The sequence below is a fragment of the Pteropus vampyrus genome, unplaced genomic scaffold (genome assembly GCF_000151845.1).
Source record: "Pteropus vampyrus isolate Shadow unplaced genomic scaffold, Pvam_2.0 Scaffold28, whole genome shotgun sequence".
Taxonomy (NCBI): Eukaryota; Metazoa; Chordata; class Mammalia; order Chiroptera; family Pteropodidae; genus Pteropus; species Pteropus vampyrus.
The window spans coordinates 2,541,233-2,562,170 of record NW_011888809.1 but is presented as its reverse complement, the minus strand read 5'-3'; the positions used below and the strand labels follow the sequence as shown (position 1 = coordinate 2,562,170).

The 20,938-nt window shown below is 33.9% G+C and overlaps 1 protein-coding gene across 4 annotated transcripts in view; it reads right to left on the bottom strand.

The window, feature by feature from the left end:
- ATAD2B (ATPase family, AAA domain containing 2B) overlaps positions 1-20,938 on the bottom strand; it is a 108,189-nt gene that overhangs the window by 24,546 nt on the left and 62,705 nt on the right. For 3 of the 4 annotated variants that reach the window (XM_011356583.2, XM_011356581.2, XM_011356580.2), the window contains exons 19-22: positions 13,987-14,172; positions 7,231-7,366; positions 5,074-5,270; positions 1,876-2,035 (exon numbers count right to left, since the gene is read on the bottom strand). In XM_011356583.2, coding sequence (XP_011354885.1) covers positions 1,876-2,035; positions 5,074-5,270; positions 7,231-7,366; positions 13,987-14,172 — 679 coding nt within the window. The remainder of the gene's footprint in view (positions 1-1,875; positions 2,036-5,073; positions 5,271-7,230; positions 7,367-13,986; positions 14,173-20,938) is intronic. The other variant, XM_011356582.2, reaches the window with a different exon arrangement.

Sequence of the window (20,938 nt, the reverse complement as noted above, 5' to 3'; positions counted from 1 at the left end):
ACTAGCTATTATAATAGTACATCTATACGATTAAAATAATGTGGTACAGGGATGTAAAATACAGCAGAAGAAATATAGTCAATAATATTAATAACTATGTATGGTCCCAGGTGGGTATTAAACTTATCAAGGAATCACTTCGTAAATTATATAAATGTCTAATTACTATCCTGTATACTTGAAACTAATATAAAATAATATTAAATGTCAACTGTAATTTAAAAATAAAAAATAATTAAAGAATAAAAATGGGGAAGAAATATATTAATTAATAAACTTGTCACCAAATATATGAATGACAAAGTCTACAAAAATTATATTTTCATTTTAGTAAAAATATTGCGCATGTATGTATTCCATATACAATACATGTAAGAGGGAGAGGAAGAAAAACATGAGGCAATGGGATGATACATTAATTTTCTTCTTTGTTTTTATCTTCATAAATTTTTCTATGTGACATATATAATAAAGTCAGAAAGAAACTAAACAAACAATAAAAACTACAAGGGGCAAATGTTTTCTAACACAGCATAAGAGCTATTAGATCCCACGTGCACTAAAATTTTACTCTGCCTCTTGGAATTACGATACACGATTTCCTGTAGACCACAGTAATATTTAATTTCATGTAGAAATGAGAAATCCAAGTCATTCTAATATGTGGCTTAAACTGAGAACCACTGCCCTTATATATATACATACATCAGAAAAAGTATTCTAAATATCTTTAGATAACTGAAATTTAAATAAATCTTTAAAAAATAAAAAGCACTTACTATATATCACCTGTTGGAAACAAACAAACAAACAAACAAACAAACAGAATTCTCGACAGAATGAAAAAGAGACTAACAGCCCCTGTCAGCTGGGAACTGGCCTGGCACTATCAGCTCGGCCTTGTCTACTCATGTTAAACATACACAATTTCACAGAACACCAACTTCAAAAAAGGCTACTGTGTGACCATGATGGATCGAAATAAAAACAAGACTACCCCGTAATCATGTCTATAGACAAAAGCATGAAGACTGTCCTAACCGCAAAATATCCAAATAATCCTTTTCTGAATAATATGAATGACTCCTGCTTCTTTACAAATCACAGCTTTAGCCTTGTGCCATTCTTCTCGACTTCCAAGTTCTTATACCTAATCACAAAATCATGCCCATTTCCTAAAAACATCCAATCCACTGCAAAGCCCTTTTTCCTTAAATCCTCCCCAAAATCACTTAACATAAGTGCAAATCCTGTAAAGTTCTCCAGGATGATACAGTATCTCTAGTTACAATGAATCAATATATCCATCTTGTTTAACAATAGGTAAGTTCCTGAGGCTCTTCCCTGGAGGGCACTGAAGAGTCAGGACTACAGACTTGAGCACAAGCAGGGATTTGGAGTAAAATAATAAAATATATAAAAATACCCACAGTCTATAGAATAGATAATGTTTACCTAAAGGAGTCTTTTGGATATGTAAATTTAACCTATAATTAGTTCCCACTAATTCAAATTTCCCAGTGTTCAGCAGCACTGGTGATGCTGACTGAATTATAAATTTAAAATAAATCCTTAATTACTCAGGCTTCTACCTACCTGAACGAAAATAGGAATCTTAGTAAAAAAGTGAAAGGTGAAGGAAGGAACTAAACTCTGAACGTAATGCCTAGAATAATAAAATCCTCTCATTTAAGTTCATCATTTAATAAATAAATTAATAATTTAAGTATATTAGAACCTCATCAAGAGTTTCTAAATACAATAATGCCATTAAATTTAATTTATCTGTCTGAAACGTGGGCATGCTTTAGTATGTAAACTTCAAACTATCTTCTCATTGATCACCAAAGTCAACCTTGCCCCATGTGTCCTTACCTCCTGGGTCTTTATCTGGATTGTACTCTAGAGCATTGCTACAGATGAGGTCAATATCTTTCAGGAAATCCTTAGCAGTCAGGTAATTATGTTTATCAATTTTAGTTATTACTGTTGATAGATCCATTGGTTCCTTGATTACTTCGAGGTAATCTGAAACCTAAAACAAATGGGATATTTTAATGAAAATTACTTCTGGTATCTCATGCAATCTACTCATAAAAAAAAAAAAAACATAGTTAAAGATTAAATCTACATATCTAAGAAATAATTAGACAAGGATAAATTATAGAGAAATTTATGCTACTAAAGTTACTAAGTCATACTTTCCATGAAAAGCTTCAGTTTCAAGTCATATCTAAATCAACTCTGAAATGTTTCTCATCTTGAAATATGAAATCAATTATGTCAGCTTTTTTTTTTAATCCTTTGGGTAGACCTGAGAAGAGAATGTATGGGTAAAAGCACTAATAAGTTTCAATAAATGTTACCTCAAAAAAATTATTAAAAGGAAAATAAAAAGAAATATAGATTTTTTTTTCATATTATTAGAGAAGTTCTCTGGTAAATCTCTTTAATATCTTTAAACAAAAAAAACTTACTTTCTTTTCAGTTTAGTGTGAATCGTTTCATGGAAAGTGTTTTCGGCTCCTTTGGAGTCATTACAAACATTTTGAGTCAATTATATAAAATAACTATTGCCTTCATAACTAGTAAAAGATTTGCTGGACTTGTCCCTAAATATAAATAAATCTATAAGCAAAAAATATATTTTGCTCTATGTGCAGATTTTCTGGGAAATAACCCAAAATAGGAGACATTAAGTCATGATTTGCCCAATAAATTATGTTTTATATCGCCTGACCAATAACAAAGTTCTACCAACCTATACATCTATTGCCTTCCCCAATGCAAATCTCAAATCAAGTCATTAGGTGTGATATGAAAGCAGTCTTAGAAATGTCTAATTAGTCCAGGACCACATTCTGGGGACAGGGTGATCTGTGCTCTAAGAAACTAAACGCTAGTTTTCTCCATTGCAGTTGGCATTGGTGCCTTGATTTTTAAAATGCACATATATATGCATATATATAGGTATATATGCACATACACATATTTTATGTTTTTTAAATTTTAGGCAGGTGTGTATGCATGTTTTAATTTATTTTTCAACCCCTAGAAGCTGAAAGGCCAGTCAACCTCCTCTTAGGAGAAATACTGAAGCTATACGACAAGTGCAAGTTCAGAAGATAGTTGGATTTTTGGCTCTTGCACTTGCCATGCCTTGTGAAAATGTGGGGAAAGTTTTATAAACTATAAAGCACTGTAAAATTAATATTAAAGACTATAAAATTTTAGCATACATGCTTAATTTTATATTCAACATTTATTTTCTAAACTTTTATTTTCTCTGCAGTGTGCTTTGGAATTTGATAGTTTTTAGACATTTCGAATTCATTATCTGAATATGAATTTTTGTGTTTTAGGTTATCTAAATCTTATCTTGTTTTCCCCTCTCTATCCTTGCCGGAGACCCCTGTCTTCAGCTTTAAGAACAAGAACCAGTAGCAGAATAAACCTGAGAAGAAAAAACAAAAGAAGAAAGAAAGCATAGCCCTTAAATGAAAGTTTTTCATGGCCAACAATTCCTATCCCCTTCCAGTACTGTATCATCACTTATAAAACCTTTGCTCTATTACAGATGGCCTTTGAAATCTGACGATCTCTTCTGGTTATAAAGGAAAAGAGTTTTCCCGGACAAAGGCAAAATTGTTTACTCCCAGGAAAGGAGGCTAACTTGGAGGGCAAGCCCCAGAGGTAAGTCAGAGTCCCAGATCCAATTTGAAAAAATAAATAAATAAATAAACATTTAAAACACTCTTAAGAGTAGGCTGATAGTTTTAAGATTATCTGAAAACACTAGGAGGAAAAAAAAATGCTCCACAAGTAGAACATGGTATGTATTAACTTCAAAATCAAAACTGGTAAGTCCTGTCATTCCAGTGGAAAGGTATAAGGCAGCTGTGACGTAACGTGAAGAATGTGGGCTTTGAATTTCGAAAAACTTGAGTCTTGGCTCTATCACTTGCCAAAAAGCCTGTTTCCTCAGCTGCAACATAAGAATAATAATAATGACCTTGCAAGGGTGCTGAAATGATCAAATGGATAAAACTACGTATTGTGGATAAAGATACAAATAAAATTATAGATAGTCCTTTCATTCCAAAAAAAAAGGGGAGGGGGATAGATATTTTCAGACTTACTAGTGGAAAAAAACATAAATCTAGCTCATTTTCCCTGTCATAGATGAGGTAATGGTTCCAAAGGAATCTGTTCAAGTCCAAAACTACAGATTTCACAAGGACGCAACATTAAACTGTGAATCATTTCATAATTCAAATTTTTAAAAAAAAAGAAAAAAAGAAAACTAAAAACACCAAAACTGTTCAAACATGGAGTCTGAACTATAAGAAGAAGGCCAGTAAAGACTGTATTGTGTTAATCCACACACTATATTATCCCAGGATAAAAATTTTAAAAAACAAACAAACAAAAAAATCTTAATCTATAGTAGTATAGTATATTCCAAATGGAAAATTTCTTACCATCACAAACCATGCTCCCACAAGGACACAAAACAATACACAAAGAAAGTGAGAAATTTTCCACTAGGAGCAGAGAACATCTTTCGAGAGAAAAATAATTTTAGCTGCATAGGATGTGCTTCATCTCAAATAGCACATTAGTCACAGGCATTTCCAAAAACATGAGAGAAATTTCAGGTTTCTTAGTCACCTCCTTCAATAAGTATACGTAATTTGGGAAATACCAATATTAACTAGTATCGTTTAGTTAATACCAGTATACTTTTTGAGAGCAGAATTTATCCTGGAATAAAAATAGTCTAGTATGGACATTTCGCTAAAGTTACTTTTCATCCTCTTCTTAAAGTGAAGAGTAAGAGATCACAACGATCAATACTAATTAAAAGAACATATAGAAATTGGTCACTAATTTCATCCAAAAGTCACCAGATGGTTGCTGATGACATCGATAGTTATCACATGGATTAAAATTTTACAGGCTAGGGGTAATATTCATCCATGCCTTTGCTTTTTTTCCTTCCAAAAAAAGATGTCAATATTTTTTTCTTTTAGCCAGTTCAACTTCACTGTTTGCACACTACTGAAACAAGACCTCTTCAATATCCACCGGTTTGCTGAAGATGTTAAAGCGTTTATCTGTGGCCAGCCTCTTGGTTACATCCCTGAGAAATAACCGCAACTCTCTTAAGGTATTTTCCTCCTGATCCTCCATCCGATTTTTTTCAGATTCTGATAATTGACGAGGTGGAGAAGGTAGTGCAAGAGGAAGCACTTCCATAGCACAAAGACCTAAAGAAAATAGAAGAAAATGTTAAGATTCTAACATGACAGGGCCTGGACCTCAATTATTTCTCTGGAATTCTCTCAAGATATTCTTTTAGAAAAAGGAGAATTCCAAACATATGTGAACCATGCAAATCCAGCCAGCAAAAATTTTAATGGAAACCAAAAGTATGTTAGGGAATAGCTCTACCTTATAAAATAACTCACAACAGGACTCCTTTAAAGGGTAAATGATATGATTTTAAATAATTTTGTTTTGAAATATTATTTATATACAACTTATGAAAAATATTTCAAATCAACATAAATATCTTCAGGTCAAGTACTATGCAATGATTTGCTTAAGTCACCTTGTTTAAAAGGTGCTTCTCAAAATGGGGTTGCTTTATATGCATGAAAGTGAAGTGGGCATGTAAAATTCTTTGATCCTTCCTGTTCCCAAAAGAATTCTGATTTTAGACAAGTCTCCTACCCTCATAATCTTAATCTAATATAGTAAGGATAGTAAGTGGCGCCTTCTGGGAGCAAAATAAAAAAGTAGAAAATAAAAAAGAATCCCAAAGACACCGAGAAGATAGAAAACCTAGTAAGGTGTTACATATAAAATCTATGGTATTTACTATCTATCCTAAAAAAATAATCTTAAAAGGTAAAGTATTAATTTTTGAAACTGCAGTTCTCTAATTCCTTAAAAGGTTTTCCCGGTATCATACTGAAACTCAGGATTAAAATTTTAAGGATTCTTGCTGATTTCAAATAGCCCGTAAGACGCAAAATGAGTTGATGGAAGCAACTCGAAAAGAATTATGTTAACCCTTAACACAGAAAATTCAGATCTATGGGACTAAAATATATCTAGGAGCATAATAAGACACCTCATTAAAACGAATCATTTTTACAATGAACTATTTTAAATACTGTTATTTAGATTAATATAAGGCAACAACTAATAATCAGAAGGTGTAAATTCCATACTGAATTTCTCAAGGTTTCTAGGGAGGGAAAAAACCCCTTAACTATAAGCCATTTGATAGGTGTTCGTTTTTAAAACACTAAGAAAACATAGAAAGGAGCCATTAGAGGACCATAAAATTATTACTGTGTTGGATAATATAACCAAAGAAAAACAAAGAAGTAGAACAAATATGGAAAAGCAAAGACTTGGCAGAGATGGGAACTGTATCTAACATCCAACAAGAACAGAGTTACAAGAAACAAAACAACAAAGGAAAAGAGGCTTAAATTTTTTTAACAAACAGAATTGCTATTTTCTAGAAGAGGCTGAAAAATTAAGCAAGGGGATCTTATCTTTTCCACATCTTTAAGGTTAGGAAAAGAAACTCTCCTTTGAATGATTTAGAATACAGTCCTTACTTAATTCAGAATTGAAATCTGACAAATTCTGAGGCCCCCTAACACCGTGAGTCCAAATCCAGGAAAATTCTAATGCTTAAAACGAAGCCATGATAGATTTCCGAGTGTCTAGCGTAAGATGTCTAACATGACAGGTGCTCAATAAATAATTGAAAAACGAATCAACAAGTAAAATAAAAGGCAAATGTTCTAATCAGTTAGCTCATCAAACCTACCCCGGCCCACAAAGAAATCAGCACAACACCTGAGGTTCACAACCTGACAAAGTGGCAAAAACAGAACAGAAGTGAAGACGTTTTTTCTTTGAGTTTTTGGGCCTCAGAATGTGAAAGCTACCAAAAAAAAGCACATGGACTGAAGTGATCAGTAATAGTCACCTATCAGTAAAGCTTTAACAGTGAGGCTGTACTTCTCAATCTTCTCAAGGCAGGTGAACACAAGGGCCACTTCCACATGTGTCATCTAAGATAAACAGAACCTGAAAAACTGTCTTCACTTCCACAAGGAAATGGTTAAAAAGAAGAAGAAGAACAAAGGGCATTTCTTAACCCCGCCCCCACCCCCATTTTCCTGAAGGCTTCAGGAACTTTACCAGTGTGTTTCCTTCGTGGTGGAGCCATTGATGCCTGATTGAGAATCAACTCTTGAAAAAATTTTCTTCTGTCTTCTTCAATAGGCCTTTGAATATACAAGACCTCTTCGTACTGTATTCTAAAGATACACTTAACCTACACACACATACACACAAAGATATTAGATATAGAGAATTAAAAGCTTACATATTATATCAAATTACAATTTCTTCAATTTCCAGTACCATTTTTAATCTTTATTTAACATTCATGTGGGGTTAGGGTTAACCTAATCCTAAATTATGCTGTTGAGAAGTTCAACCTCATGGACTAAACAAGAATGGAAGAATAATCCAGTTGCCCAAATCATTAATAAATTATACATATCTGGGAGAGTCAGCAGATAACAGCAAAAAAGATAGTTGACTGTAATAGTCAGATGGCAACAATCTCAAAGGGCTTTTGCACATGAGCGGAAAAGTAATTACCTAGACTCTACAATAGAGAGCCGGAAAGATGTCAACGATACCGCCTTCTCTTTCGCTGTTTATGTGTACTTCCTCTCCTCTGACTTCCCTTTCTGGGCTCTTCCCATACCAAATCTACTCCATGGCATCCTCTGAAATCCTGGTTTCACTGAAGATAAACTATTCCTTCGGTCTCTTCATACAATGCTCCACAATGACACCACCAACCATACAAAACTCACAAGGCAAAATTAAGCCCGTCATTCTTATATCCTCCAGTTCCTTCCACCTGGTGAAAGGAACTCTCCTTTGTTTACCTACTCGATAAAGACTTTGACCCAGAGGACCCCCTTGCAAGGTATGCTGCTTAAACCCTCTTTACATCATCCACATTTGTCTACACACTTTCTTTAATTTATATGTTTTTCTAGAATGTCTATTTTGCACTGCTGGACACCAAACTCCCTGAGAACAGAGACCAATTCTTATTTGTCTGTTTTCCTATACCTACCACAGTGCCTGGTACACAGTAATACGTAATAAGCATGTACACTAAATGAGTAAAGCTTGTAGTTTTGTTCCCCAACTCATACTGAATTGGAAACTGCAATTAAAAAAGGGAAGAGGTCACTAGTATAAAAAGAAGTAATAACCACAACAACTTGGAAATACTAGATTAAAATTCAAGACATCAGATTTTAGCCCAAATGTAGCCACACATTTGTGGTAAACTTTGGATAATCCATTCAATTTGTTATGTCTAACCACTTACTGAATTGAAGACTAAGAATTTCATAAATATTATTTTAATCAACCTTTGTCACAATGAGGTATATAGGTGAGGAAACTTGGGCTTGGAAAGGTTTAAGTAACTGGCTTAATGTCACAAAATGAATAAACAGAGAAGACTAGATTATGTCCCTCCAATATTTTTTTTGTAGACTACCTTCATGTACCATTTCCTCCAACCCCTCGTCTATGGTTTACTGGCCCTTTTTCAAAAGTTCTGCCAAGCGAATTCATCACTGAACATCCATTATGTGCCAAATATAATGTCAGACACTGCAGTTACAAACCTGAAGAAAATACGCTTACTTCCTGCCATCAAGGATCCTAAGAGTCTCATAAGAAAGCACTGAAATACCACAGAGGTACAGAAACATAACAGAGGAGAGAGGTAGGGAAACACAGAGGAGACCTCATAAGAGTGAAGAGGCATTAACAAGGTATAGCAGAAATAGCTAACATTAACTGAGACTTGATAAAATAAACAGAATACAATACCCTAGAAGCACCATGATTTCGTTCAAAGGTATTAAAACATTTCATTTCCGTTTTAAATAGTCTTCCTTCTGAACATTTTTCAACATTGTGTTAAACTTGGTGAATACAAGACATACCAAGAAAAAGTCTACAATAATCCTCTGATATTCTTGTGAGGTTATTATTACAAACGGCCATCATTTTATAAGTAGGCTAAATTATTTCTCTTTCAATTTACTCCTAACTTATCTTCTGATGTTCCCAGGCTCAAACTTCATGCTACAAGAAGACAAGCTTTGTATATATAATTCCCTGAAAAAAATCATGCTCTCTTTCACACTGGTTCACACTTGTCTTTATACATGCTAGTCACTCTTTCCCAAACCGTTTTTGAACTCTCCACTCAAGCCAATGCTTTCTGGGTGATGCTTTCTCTGACTTTCCCAGATATATGTAGGCATACCTCCCTTGAAACCTTTTTTAAGCTCAATGATTTCTAGTAAATTAACTCAGTTGTGTGACCATCACGTCAGTTTTAGAACACTTCCTTCACCTCCAAAAAGTTCCTCATGCCTCTTTGCAGTCAATCCCCACTCACACTGACTCCCAGCCTGACAATCACTGATTGTCTTTGTGTCTCGAGATTTGCCACTTCTAGAAATTACATATCATACAATCAGCAGTCTTTTGTGTCCAGATTCTCTCAGCCTAATATACTGAGGTTTGCCCACACCGTAAATTGTATCAGTAGTTCATTCATTTATTGCTGAACATTATTTCACCATATGTATATATGGTATATTTTGTTTCCCCAATCACCAATTAATAAATGCTTGGGTTGTTTTCTCTATTATTAATAATACTAGCAGGAACATTCACAAAAAAGTCTTTGTGTGACCATATGTTTCTATCTCTCATGCAGTTACCTACGAGTGGAAATGGTGAGTCATATAGTAAGTTTATGTCTAACATTTTACATACTGCCAACTTTTCCAAAGTGGCTACAACATTTTACGATTCCACCAGCAATATAAAAGGACTCCAGTTTCTTTACGTCCTTGTCAACGCTTGGTATTGTCTGTCTTTTTGATTATAGCTATTCTAGTGGCTGTACAGTGGTATCTCATTCCTGAATGACTGATGATACTGAAACTCTTTTCTCATGCTTTTTAGCCTGAGGGTACATATACTCTGAAATGTCTATTCAAATGTTTAGCCCATTTTTAAACTGTACTCTTCTTTTTTAACACAAATGTTTTTAAAAGCCATAACATAAAATTTGCCGCTTGACCCACTTTCAGCTGCACAACCTGTGCTATTAAGGAGATTCACACTGATGTGCCACCATCACTGCACTCTAGCCCCAGACGTTTCCATCCTCCTCAACTGAAACTCTGTACCCACTGAACACTAACTACCCACACTCCCCACCGCCCCAGCCCCTGGCAACCACCATTCTATTTTCTATCTCTATGAATCTGACTACTCTAGGAACCTCATTGAAGAGGTATCATCTACTTGTCCTTTTGAGACTGGCTTATTTCACTTAGTATAATGTCCTCAAGGTTTATCAAAATTTCCTTCCTTTTTAAACCTAAATAATGTTACACTGTAGGTGTATGCCACGTTTTGTTTATCCATTCGCCTACTGACAAGACACTTGTGTTGTTTCTACCTTTTGACTATTGTGAATAATACTGCTTTGAATGTAGGTGTACAAATATCTGTTCAAATCTCTGCCTTCACTTCTTTTGAGTATATACCCAGACATGGAACTGCTGGATCATGTGGTAATTCTGTTAAGAAATCACCATACCACTTATTTTCAAAAGTCTGAACAGTTTTACATCCCTACCAGCAACATGCAAGGGTTCCAATTTCTTCACATCCTGACCAACACTTGTTATTTTGTGTTTTAATGATAATAGCCATCCTAATGGGTTTGAAGTAGTATCTCATTATGGTTTTGATTTGCATTTCTCTATTTGAAAATATTCTCTCCAGGATATGCATATTTAAATATACTATTCTAATATCATTTCTATTATAAAACAAAATATTTAAGATAATATTTCATTTGAAATAAAATGAATAGAAATTCTAATGTTTTTCTCAATATCCCAACACAATGTCTTGAGTACAAACTCACTTTGGGGACTTCTGGATTAGGAGAGATAAATACACGAAGAAACATTTACAAGAGAACATTAACGGGGCTCTAAAAGTTGAGACTGTCGTTTTGTCCCACAGAAAGCAGTTTTATATCCCTAACAAAACATTAGTCCCATGGTGGCTATTTCGTTTTTGGTTTTATTTTTTAAAACTGAATAGAAAACCTTCTTTTCATCTCTAAATGAGTTTATTTTCTAAGAAGAACAGTAGCATTTATCACAGATTTAGAAAATATAGATAAGAAAATGAAAATTGCTGTATATATGCAAACACTATACATACACACACATATATATAGTCTTATTTTAAATATAAAAATAGTTATTTCTATATAAACTGGGATTATACCACACAGATTTATTACCTGTATTTTTAAATAATATATTCAAACATCCTTTTATGATATTAAATATTTTCTATATCAGTATTTTTAATGGTCTGATTATGTTTCACGGAAGGAATCTACAACTCAACTAATCCCCTATCACGGGACATTTGGATAGTTCCCCATCTAGAAAGAAGGCTATGATACATACTATTGTATTTCTCGTTGTCTGTGCTTTATCTTTTTGTTTGACCATGAAAAACTCCTTGGATAATTACTTGTAAATGGTATTGCCAAGCTAAAATGTATGCACATACAGTATCTAAATCTAGTACTATGGACTACCATGGAAAGTTTAACTGTTTTTTATATATGACTATTTGATAGGTTAAAATCTGTATCTTATTGCTATTTTAACTTATCCACTGTATTTTCTGAAATACACTCTAGTAACTGCCATTTCTTTCTTTTAAAATCACTTGCTTTTTACTACTCAGTGTCTACTTCATTTCTTCCACAGGTCTGGCACTAGCTAGACCAGGTAACTATTGTTACCTGGTCTGCCAACTCTCTCTGTTTTCATCTATTCACCAAATATTTATCAGTATGTGCTAAGTATTACTCACTTCTGTCCCAATTTGTGACCTAAACAAAGCAAGCACACTACTGGCTGAAATTAAAATGAAGGCATGGGGCAGAGGAGCATTTCCCACAAACAATTAATGTAACACATGTTATATGTCATCAGTACTCTGAAAGAGTCCTCATAATCTCCACCCCACAAATGTATCAGAGATAGCTACCTGGTTAATAAGGGCAAAGAATACAGAAGACAAAATGGGGAAAAGAGCTGACATTTCAGGATTCAATGCTAGAAAATAAAAATATTTTAGCTACAAATTAAGGATATTGGTAAATGAATAATGAAAGATTTAAATTTATGAAAATACAGCTACATTGAAAATGTATATGATGTAATATGAGCTATAAAAAAACTAAACCAAGTCTACGGCCATGCTATCCTGAACAAGCCCAATCCTGTCTGATCTCGGAAGCTAAGCAAGGTCAGGTCTATTTAGTACTTGGATGGAAGACCACCTAGGAAGGCCACCTAGGAAGACCAGGTGCTGTAGGCCTAAAAAACTAAAAAAATCAGGGATTGTAAGCTGACAAGGTCCTTGCAATCTATAAGGTCAACCAAGGGTTGCCTCGCCTTAAAAAAAAAAAAAAAACCTAAATCAACATATGCAAATAGACAAAGGAATGAGCAAAATTTAAATTGCTGCATCAAAAAATTGGGTTCATAAGACTTATTTACAAATTTTTCAAACAATATCAGGGAAACTTTGGGTAATTGTATATTTCTAACTGGAATCCTTAATTATTTCAAATTTTCTTTATCTCATAAAATAATAATTGGTAATGAGGATTTAATTTTAAAAAGTGGCTTCTAAGTTATGTCTAGGTTCAGTCCATTCTTCCGAATCAATTTTAAATGCAAACCTATTCTATAATACTAACACCATTTCATAGCTCTATGATTTCCAAAATAAATTCACAATACTGTCTCACACCAACAAGCATGTCTATCATCCACATTTCTTGGATGTGAAGCTATTCTAGGTTCAAATATTTATCTAAGATCAAAAAACTAGTATGTCAGTGCCTTGTTTTTTTCTGACTCTTACTACATACAGCACTCTACTAAATGGTTTAATCCCTACGATAAAAAACATTTTGATTAATGGTCTTCAAATAATAGCAGATTCTGAATAACAAAAAATAAATTATTCTAACTTAATATATTTTTCTTACAAGAGGAGTAAGTTGTACAAATGCACTTTAGCAAGATAGCTAATAAGCACTGAAACAGAACAAAAGAACTCGGTAAACAAATACCTTAATCATAACATTCTACATAATCAAGATTAATATTATAGCATTTAAAACATGCAAACCTTTTACATAAACTGTGTCACCTGGGCAAAATATTTCTAAGCATTTCTAAAGGAGAGTATTTCAACACCTAGTAAACTCAGGGTGTTAAAACAATTTCTTTTAAAATCAATTTCAGACACATAAGTTGATCTACTAATTTTTTTCTACAACAACTGTGATTTTATCTTTGATTCTAATATGTTAAATATGAGTTGAATTTGAACTCAAAAGCTAAAAATCAGATTTGAAAAATACATATGATACACAAGGATACAAAATATACACAATGATACAGTTAAGAACTTCTTAGTAGGTGAGCTAGATAGAAATAGATGAGTAGATATACACACACAAATACATGTTGGGTTCTGGTCTAAGCATGAATTATCTTGATCTTCACAATAACACTGAATATATCGCTATTATACCAAAAAAAGAACCTGAAACATAAAACATTAAATAACTTGCTTATTAAGTCACATGGCTAATAAGTGGTACAACCAAGACATGAATCTTGACAGTACTGACTCTACAGTAATTAAAATGTGTCAAATCTACAAGGTTAACTATTTTAAAATAATATAATAAAGATAACTATAACCAGTTCTTACCTCTTCAGGCAGTTCACTGTACATGGTTTCAGAGGTAGACAATAAAAATATGGGTGAAAATGATGGTATATCTTGTAGCAAAGTCAGAAAGGTAGCTCTCACAGTTTCACTGACAGCTTCCCACCAATCACCAATGTGAGGCATGTAAACAATACTAGGTACTGTTCTTCGAGCTTCACGAAAAATCTAATTAAGGAAAAAACTGGAATTAAAAATTCATATTGATGTTATTCTAAAGTCTACCCAGTAAGCCCAAATACATGAAATGTGTCAGGCCTGTTATTATAATTATTTTCAGCAAAATATTTAAGTGATGCACGAGCCTTACATACAGCTTTTATCTACCCTTGTCCCATCTAAAGAAAGTATTTTTTGCCATTTTATTATTCTTATTCAGTATGTGTTAATACTATAAAGGTATCAAATCGCTCCACTTATCTATCATGTAAAGATAAAGCAAAACACCACTGTAAAATATGCTGCCAATGAATAGATACGCATGCATCTGTATGTCAGCGGAGAGTGACACAGCAAGCACAAAGAAGAAAGGACAGTCTACACGTTTGTGCGCATTGCCTAAAATCACTAAACATGAATTAAGTAAACATTTTAAACAAAATGTACCATCCTAGACTTAAAATTAAGTCTAGGAACTGCTTCTTTACCTCCCATTACCTTAATTCGTTCTTCAATTCAAAATGGTCACAAAACACTTACATCTCTAAAGAGCTATAAATATATTAGCAAAAAGCTCTGAGAAACTCCCATTGTCAGAAAATACAAAATAAAGTTTCCTCAGGTATGAAAGAGTCCTAACCATAGCTTCAGCCGCACTCTGCCAACATACACCAGTACGGGACAGGTTGGCCATTAGTGAGCTGCCAAGCAAAACTACGGCCCTTTCCATATATGCCAACAACAGCTCAACAGCTCATCAACAAATTCTCACAGGTTAATGACATCTCTTCGAGACTTTTAATAAGTGCAGGGATAAGTGTGAAAATCAATCTTCTTTCAATTTGACAATTCTATTTATAAAATTCTCTATTTTCCCTTATTTTAAACACATTTCAATTACTCTGTGTAATGAATAAGATATAGAAATAAGAATCTAATACTTAAAGTAATTAGGATTATCAGAAATGTTCCTAAGAATCAAAAGGATTTTTTCTTTAATAAGTAAGCTTACCAGTTGCATGAATTTTTCAAATGCTATATTTTACACAACTTTAAACTTCTTGTATAAAATAAAATATATTGCCAATTTAATAATGAACCAGATGAAAGATGCTCAAATAAAATGTTTCCCCCAAATTGGAATGTAGATGTTATGATCACTCACATCAAAAGTAATATTTGCTCCTTCCCTTCCTTTAATATTTGCATATCCACCAATCCAGAACAGTTGTACAGTACAACTCCTTCAGGACTCTCAAATTTTGACCTTTTCTGCAAACACGCACCCTCTTATCCTGGATCTTGAAAATCCAAGGATTACTGTTTTCCAAAAGTTCTCGTAGAAGATTCATAAGAGAAAAACAAGCATAAATATCGGCAAAAGGAAGGAACCACACAGCAGCACAAAGGCAAGTGAGACATTTGATTCTAAAAAAAAATTATTACATGCCACCCAAATCAGGCATGGTATACAGACGACAGTGACCGACGCCTTTTGTCGCTTTCCAACGCCCACTTTGTGCTGGTATAACTAGGGGAGAGTCAGCGGGGAAAGAAAAGTGAAAAAGACTAACGAGGTATACAGCTCACTGAGAAACCTCACGAAACCACCTGATTCCCTCATGCAAGTTACCACGTGCGCAGGGACAAATGAGAAACCGATGCCTTCTTAAAAAATGAAATTCTGCCTTTCATTCTAGTACTTGTAGGTTAGGTTTTCTAGGAATATGCGTTGCGAACATCTAGCTGCTAACAAGTATCAAGAAGTATGGGCAAAGCAACAGAAGATTAAGTGATAATAAAAACTTTACAGAGCCAGAAGTTAAATAATGCAGTACTGCAGATGTTTTAAACTTATTTACAAAGCTGAACTAGGTATATAAACATTGCCAACTCTAATAGAGTTGAGGTTTTTCTTAAATTTCTTTTTCTAAGCCTTTAGAGAAAAAACATCCTTAATTTCTAGAAAAATTTAAAAGCACTACTAAAACAAGTTTTCTTTTTAACTCCTTACTACATGGTACTCTCAGAATATTAAAACAAACTTTCATATTTTCTTTAAATATATATAGTCAACCTGTTCTAATTCTCCAGTTTTGGTAATAAAAATTCAAAAAGTATAGAGTCTGAGAATAGTATTTAAAATTCAGGAAAAATGTTTAATCCTATTGTGATTCTTCTATAATGTAAAAACAGCTCTTCAGCAATTTGCTGATAACTTTTAAAGTTGTGTAATAAGATACACTATGTGAAATTAATTAACCAGATAATTCAGAGTAGAAAAATAAAGCCTATTTTAGTGAAGCGGCAACTGTCTTGAGAACAAGTGATGCCATTTGATAACTAGAAAAATACTCACCTACAGGGTGTCTTGGATTGGTGGATGTGCAAGGTGTAGTAGAAAACAGAAAAACTGTTATAGAGAAAAAAAGACAGTAGGCCAAATTACTGAACCAACCGTTTCAAAATACCTCTGACATGACCAGCACTCTTGCACAGATAAAATGAACAAACACCAGTATGTGTGAACTGTTCATTTTGATTCTTTAAACAATATACTCTATTTCTTTCTGGACTCTTCTTGCCCCAGACATCATGGTCCCTTATATAACATTTTTTTAAAGTTTATTTTTTTAAAAAATCACAAACTACTTCCTCTATTAAAGTTATGAAAGGCAAAATATCAGGCCACTGAAGTTAGAAGTATCCATTTAAGGAGGCACTAGTAATATGAACTGTACCTACATTTACAAGAGTCCTTATCATCTCAAAAGCTAAACTTTCAAGTCAGTACTTCAGCTGCCAAATTAAAATGTTCAGTGCATAAAAATGTACTATATTTTAAAAATTAAGAACATATGGCCCATAACAAGCCATTTCCTTCATAATCTGAAAACTAGAATAATTTTAAATGCAAATGTGAATAAAGCAGAAAACTCCAAGCCTGTACAGCTTTCACTTTCCTAAAAAGGGCTATATAATAAAGAGGAAAACAACTTTTTGTCATCAATAAACTACAGAATTTGTCTTGGTCACCTTACAGTATTATGAACGTGAATTTATAAGTCTTAGGAAGAGAAAAATCTTGGGGGCTAAAATAGTCTCAATTTTTATAAAAATTTAAAAGCACTATTATTAAGTTTATTTCATTCCTTATACCATGCTATCACAAAATATTAAAATAAATATCTAGATTACTGATAATCTTATTCCATATATATCATTTTACTCCATATATATTCTATTCACCTAAGATTTATTGAGCATCTCTGTAAAAAGAAGGCACTGTCTGGGATAAGAAGATTCAGGATTCAAGAAATAAAGTGCCAAATTTCTTTACAAGCACATAAAATCAGCCTGTTATAAAACACAACTGTACTACAGTTTCTGAATGATAGTTGTAATAAAAATCAACATTTTATAAAAATTAAATCACCCAAACTTTTTTTGATAAAAACTGCCTAAAAACTTCAAGAATTTCCGTAAATGTGGTACACTCTGGACCAGGATACTTTAATTTGTTCAGAACTCAAAAAAAAAAAAAAAAGCTGTTTCGATGGGTAAAACACAGAAAGCCATGTGCACAAACACAGGAGTATCCAAAGTATACACAGACGGCTGTAGAGATCCAGAAACCTTTATGCACAAACACAAGAGCATCCAAAATAAATACACAGGTAAGTATGTTAATTCCTTAATGCTACTTAATCAAAGAGAATTTACCCTGAGAATTACCAGATATAATTTCTTTCTGGGGAAGAAAAATACTAAAATGTTCACCAAAAAAAAACCTTATTATCCATTTAAAATTATTCATAATACAGTGTAATGACCAAACTCCAAAGCTTTTGATGGACTATATATAAATTTATCAATTCACACACTTTTATATTTAAATAAAAAGATAAAATATAACTCATCAATCGCTTTTTTTCCTGTCAACAGCAGAAATAATACAAGAGGCAAAAAAATGCATTTGAGGACTTCGGAAAAGGGGAATCATAGCTGTTTTTTAAGGGTGTTAATACATATAAGTATTTCACTACAAATACTAACATCTCTGGCCTTGTTGTAGGGCTCCATAATCACTTGGGAACTTAATGGGACAACCACAAACCTTCGAAGCTACACCAGGGTTTTCTATTCTCCTTCCACAGCCTTTGTAAGACTATGAAATGCTCAGTATTGTATACACATTCAGTATTGTATAATACACACACACACACACACACACACGCAGCCACTTTATGAACTCTGGCAACTGTTTCAGTAAAAAATGTCTAACTAGTGTCCAATGATCAGCTCAAGTACTAGATCTCAAAATGAGATCTACTGAAGACCCACAAAAATAACACCTGGGATGTTTAAAGTGCAGATTCCTGGGGTTCAACCAAAACTTAATCAATCAGAACCTGGGTACAGAGCCAGAGAATCAGGAATTTTAATAAGCACCCCCCAGAAGATTCCTGTGCTCACTAAAGCTTTAAAAAAAAAAAAAAATGAGAAAACCCTACAGTAGACACTAACTCCTCTACTACTTTTCACCTAATCGATAATATTAATCAACAGCTGAGGCGATCAGAAGAGAGAGAAGTTTTGTCATATCTATGCTCGTGTGTGGGTATGTTTTAAAGAACAAAGAATTAAACACGATTCCCACAGTATAAAGAAATATCAACAGGGCTCTTTCCCCTTTCCATCTTATCACATATATAAATACAGCCCTATAGACGTGATTTAAGACTTCTTCCCCTGAAGATTACCTTTCATGTTCATGTTACAGTGTTTAGTAACCAATTTCAATTTATATTACATATCTTATAGGCTGGGGAAAAGAGCAGAGCACAGAAAAATAATTTGCCACAGACTGAACCATTATGTTCCATATCTATTTAGAGATAATCCTGCCTACAGGAGGACTAGCTCCCAAGAGAAGTTAGGCAAAAGAGAAGAAAAGAATTATAGACGTATAGAGAGAAAAGGTTTTTAATCTTTCCAGCACCTGACTCATGTACTTTCTCCCCTAAGAATTTCATACCTACTTATATCCAGGCTTGGCAATCTCTTATATAAATTTAAAACAAAAATCTTCAGTTTCATTATATAATAGCCTCTTTTTGAAGATTTTTAATAAGAGGCAATATTATGTTTATGCATTTAAAATAATTTTAAATATGCACTATGATACAAATAATCGGAGATTAACCAGGACAGTTTATCTTGTCCCAGGCCAGTGTTCAGAAGTCTGAGCTTTGGCTTCTATGACTACGAAATTCTGACTCAGTTTCCTGGCAAACTGGACATCCAGGCAGTGGTCACTCAAGAATAAGCTCTACATCTAACCCAGAAGCTTACAGGTGAAAGCAGAGAAGAGATGTCTTGATGTGCTAAGTACAGTGTGATACAGCCAACACAATAAATAGATTTTGTTATTTTTCCACTACCAAGTGACATCTTCTTCCATCCTCTCCATCAACATGACAAAAAAGGTAGTAAAAGCCAAGAAACATGAAAGAGATCAAAGAGTATACACTTAGAATTCAAATTTGTCCCAATAATGGCAAGTAGGATTCAGGAAAAAAAATCCTAGGATCCCGGCAACATTTAGTTTACTACAATCTTTCCTAAGTATTTCCATATCTCACATTAAGCTAGTAACATGTTTGTGAATATATACACATATTAGCCATAAGGAACAACAGACAGAACACCCTCTTACTTTGAAAATGTTCCCCTTTCAGTGTGATTTTCTTTCATTTGCTTGATACTGTCAAATACACATGTAAAAAGAAAAAAATATTCCAAACAGCTCAGCAGAGTGCAAACTAAAATTACAAATCCTCCAAATTCCTTCCCCCCAAGCCAAAGAAATTATTATTAACAGTTTTTAGGAGGGTATTCATAGATAAAACTTCTACTTACATACAAGCATGAATATATGTGTATATATATATTTCTAACAGTTCTTTGCATAAAAGAAAAAGATCAAAGTTAGATTTACAACTTGCTTTTATCACTGATATCTCCATAATCTTTCCATATCAGCCTATGTAAATCAACTTCATTCTTGTTAATGACTTCACAGTATTTCTTTGTATGTGAGGATATAATTTATTTCAGCCAGTATATCATAAAGGACATTTAGTTTGTTTCTTTTTGTCTTACTCTGTTTGGCAATTTTACGCAATGCTGTGATGAATATACTTGTACACTCAGCAGCGAATACTTATCGCCAATATATCTTTAGGGAAAATTCTTTAATGTAAAATTCCCAGGTCAAAAAGTGTATGTACTTGAAATTTTAAAAGTGCCAAAAATGGCATAGATGACAGAGGCTCTGTTCATCCCTCTGGTGACTAAATCAAAGTTGTGATGGAAACAAGGAGCTGCAGAAAGAAAAACTGCCTGGGATCTAGATGAACAAGCCGTACAACTAGGGAGAAATCCAAGAAAGTACCCTGCAACAGCAGAAGGTAGGACGGGGCGAGCATGCGTGGCTTCCCAGTCTTAAGCAGCTGAGTGAGACAGAGGCTGCGGCAGCAACAGATGCCTTCTAAAGGGGCCATGTCCGCGAGCTGATTTTCGACCTGCTCACTCTGAGCACCAGTGCCCATTCGGCTGCGCGCAGGGGGCACCAAGGACTTACAGGGAGACACTGTCAGAGTGAGGGCCAGGCAAGACTTGCTCAGTAGAGAAGTGCCGGCAGTATCCACTGTTCCCTACTGAGCCCTCCCCCTTACCAGTGTGTGGGACATAGGGCCACCATAGCTGAGAC